The 3979-nt window shown below is 35.4% G+C and overlaps 1 protein-coding gene across 2 annotated transcripts in view; it reads right to left on the bottom strand.

Annotated features, from left to right (window-relative positions):
* Nucleotides 1-1520, bottom strand: part of LOC138851062 (eukaryotic translation initiation factor 3 subunit D-like) — a gene marked incomplete at its 5' end in the record, with an annotated part of 29219 nt that extends 27699 nt beyond the window's left edge. For both annotated transcript variants that reach the window (XM_070103186.1, XM_070103143.1), the window contains 3 exon segments: nucleotides 477-643; nucleotides 754-942; nucleotides 1390-1520. In XM_070103186.1, the coding sequence (XP_069959287.1) occupies nucleotides 477-643; nucleotides 754-942; nucleotides 1390-1520 (487 nt within the window).
* Between the last annotated feature and the right edge of the window lie 2459 nt (nucleotides 1521-3979).

The raw sequence follows: 3979 nt of genomic DNA on the forward strand, positions 1-3979 counted from the left end.
GTGTGTGTGTGTGTGTGTGTGTGTGTGTGTGTGTGTGTGTGTGTGTGTGTTTGTGTTTTTACTGAATGGCACTTGAGCAAGCCTAGCCTGTGTTAATACTGCTCTGTTTTATTAATGCTTCAAAAAATATGTTCGGGATAACTGTTATTTTCAAAGTGTTTAAAACATTTTTGAAGCTTTTTTAGTAATGCTTAAAAAAAAATTTAAAGTTAACAGAAGAATCTTACAGATAATTCAAATTAAGATTGAATTATTGGCCAATCATGTTTTCTCTAGTCTTGCAACACTGAAATTATTGACATCATTTATATGAAAATTGAATAGCAAAAACCCTTTTTAAGTATTAATAGAAATCAAAGACTAACTCGTAACAATGAATGAATAAAAAAAAAATTGGCGTCTCCATAGAATAGAAAATAACCAACGTGCAACATACTGTGGTCATTTTATAAACACTACTGCACTTTGAAACTTACCCAAACTTAATCTGATCAGATCCTGCTAACATGGCTTGAACAGTCCACTTGGCAAGCTTGCAAGCATTATTCTTCAGCTCATTAGCCAATACTGCACCACGCTGAGTATCGAGCTTTTGACGCCAATCAACTCCACCAGAGTGCTTGGAATCCCATTCATTCAGTGCCTGCAATGAATACATAAAACTGATAAGAAAAAGCCTCTAGACTATCTTGTAACAGAACAATCTGGAAAATCACAGCAATATCAATCTATAATTATAAAAAAATTACTAACCTTGATGTTAATGAACTGAATTTCATTGTTTGGCGCAGCCTGAACAGCATCATGTTCTGTGCGTGCCACTAAGTTGATGTCATTGCCTAAACACCACTTGCGATACCGATAACCAACCGGAGCTACTTCATCCTCTTCATCCTCATCCAGGAATGGGTTGTCATGCTCAAACTTGAATCGATTTCCATCCTAAAAAACACTAAAGACATTAAGTCTAAAACAAATTAAAATTTACCTGTGGCAAGTTCCCAGTTTGACCATGGTAAAGATTTCCTTGATAAATGCTTTAGCAGCATGCATATTTGCAGTCCATTTAAACAATACAGTACATGTGGACAAAAAAAAAAAAATTATAGTAAAATAATCTCTCAATCTTTAAGAAAATATTTACGAAAAGTACACGCTTTCTCAAGTGGGCATTTTCTACCTAAAATCACACTTAAATGCATCCCATGCCAGTTCAGACGCCAAAGCATGACATCACATATTTGAGAGTTAATAACAATGATGCCAATAAGATTCAAACCAGCCTGTCTATATTTGTAAAACTAGTTGCAATAACAGATTCATATTACAAACCCTTTTACTAGATGATACCAAAATAAAAATTCTCTGCGATCTGTAAGAAAAACTCACATTACGTAGAACTTGCTGAGAAAAATTATGATTGATGAAGGTAGCCTCTAAAGACAAGTTCCGTGGAGAATTCAGAGAATTTCCTTCTTCCTGGGGTGGCTCACTTGAAGTTTCACTCACAGTCAACAAATCTGAAGGAATACAATAATGGCACACACACATAAGAACAACTTGTATAAATAAAGACTAATATAGCAGCAAGGATTAGACTACTTTTCTGGATTCATTATGAAATTTAGAAACTATGGTAAATACCAGGTCAAATAGAGAAACAAAAGCACCAGGTTTGATAATCTAAATCCAGTACATTTTGTATTCACTTAATATTTTTTATTTACAGCAATTATAAACATTAGTGACTGATGGTGACAGTGAGTTCATAAATAAATTTAAAAATACATTGCGAGGTCAGCTACTCTTTCACTGTCAACATGCCCAAACTGAAAGCCCCCCTACTTTGTCACTTGTTTTTTTAAATTAATTTCACTTACTAAAGTTATAGAGAATGTTTTTCCAAAGATAATGACACCAAAAATGCAACCTTCCCTCTGTTCATTAATCATGTCCCCATGCCTCTCCTATAACACCTCCCCCTCCCCTTTTGAATATCACAAAATTTCAATGTTTTTCCCTGTTTTGTAACTAGTAAACCACACCTAAGAATGCTTGATCATGGCTTAGGCCATTCCAGTAATTTAACAGACAAAAATCCATAAAACATATGGGGAGGAAGGTAGTTAAAAGGTCTCTCCTACCCTAAAAAAAAAAAAAAAAAAAAATGCCAATCTGAGGCCCATTTCAGGCCACTACCTGTCTGAAGATCAAAATCTTCTCCAATTCATTCCAGCAAGCATGCACGAGCGTGCTAGATAGGAGTGAATGGAGACGAATGGTATTTGGGACCTGAAGAGCTGTTGGAGTGTGAGCAGGGTAATATTTAGTAAAGGGATTCTGGGAAACCGGTTATTTTTATATAGCCGGACTTGAGTCTTGGAAATGGGAAGTACAATGCCTGCACTTTAACCCTTTGAGGGTCGACAGGCCCTCTCCGAACCTCTTTCTCAGGGTCGGCCAAATTTAAAAAAAAAAAAAAATTATTTTCTCTTATGAAAAGATAGAGAATCTTTTCCCGATCATAAAGACACCAAAAGTTTGAAATTTGATAGAAAACTTACGGAATTATGCTCTCGCAAAGTTAGCGGTCTCGGCGATGTTTACGCATCGGCGATTTTGCCCACTTTGAGCCCCATTTTCGGCCAATTTCACTGTACTAGTCGACAAAAAACATGAATATTCCGCTAGAACTCCATTTTTTCTATCGAATGAGTGCAAGAAACCACCCATTTATAAATTCAACTATCCAGTACAGTGGTCAGAATTTAGCAATTTTGCCAATTTCACACAAATTTCAAAAGATGCCAATTTCCGAATAGGGTCCAGAATAAACAAGAAAGACATTCCTGGCACTAAAATGACATTTCCTCTAGTCATTAGTCACGTCTCAAGGCCCCTCTTATATTCTTTTGCTTTCCACTTTGAATTTTTATTCTCACAAAAAATATAAGATTTACTGTTATGCAGACTACTGCATTAGTGTAAAAAATGGTATAAATATTATTGGTGCACTTGTGAAAGAATATTAGACTCACCAGTTGACGTGTATTGCACGCTTGGCATGATTTGTTTACTTTTGAAGTTTGGTAAAAATCGAACATTTCTGCTACTTTGAGCTCAATTTCAAGGCACCTTTCATTGTAAAACCAGTCAAAATCATCTCAATTTCTGTAATATGTCTTCCATTCTATAAAATGAGACCAAGAAAACTAGAATACAACAATAAATACCATACGAAAATACACTGCAAAGTCGCTGATTTATTAAAAAAAAATGGTCAAAGTTTTTTTTTTCTCATTATGCACTGTGTGCTGCAGGATTTTTTTAGACTGTGCACACTGACCACATAGACCCATTCTTTCATATGAAGGCCTACCAGCTTTCTCCCACTAGATTTGAGGCCGCTAGAATTTATGAGTACTAGTACGTCAAAAACCCCTACGCATAAGACGTACTAGTACGACCAAAACCCTCAAAGGGTTATTAAAGGAGGGGTTTGGGATATTGGCAGTTTGGAGGGATATGTTGTGTATTTATTACATATATGCTTCTAAACTGTTGTATTCTGAGCACCTCTGTAAAAACAGTGATTATGTGTGAGTGAGGTGGAAGTGTTGAATGATGATGAAAGTACGTATTTTCTTTTTTGGGATTTTTTCTTTCTTTTTGGGTCACCCTGCCTCGGTGGGAGACAGCCGACTTGTGCATATAATAAAAAAAAAAAAAAAAAAAAAAAAAAAAAAAAAAAAAAAAAAAAAAAAAAAAAAAAAGTCTACCAACCGAATAAAACCATGAAAAAAACACCACAGAAAATGCCCCAAAATCACCATTTTAACCTAAACAAGATTAGAGGTTAGCTGTTCCCATCATGCACTGCATGGGTAAGGAGTTTTATAATGCACACACATACTGCATAGACCCATTCTCTCATGTCTAGGCCAAAATATGATGTTCACAACAAATTTGAAGGTGCTTT

Source organism: Cherax quadricarinatus, chromosome 1, assembly GCF_038502225.1.
Source record: "Cherax quadricarinatus isolate ZL_2023a chromosome 1, ASM3850222v1, whole genome shotgun sequence".
NCBI lineage: Eukaryota > Metazoa > Arthropoda > Malacostraca > Decapoda > Parastacidae > Cherax > Cherax quadricarinatus.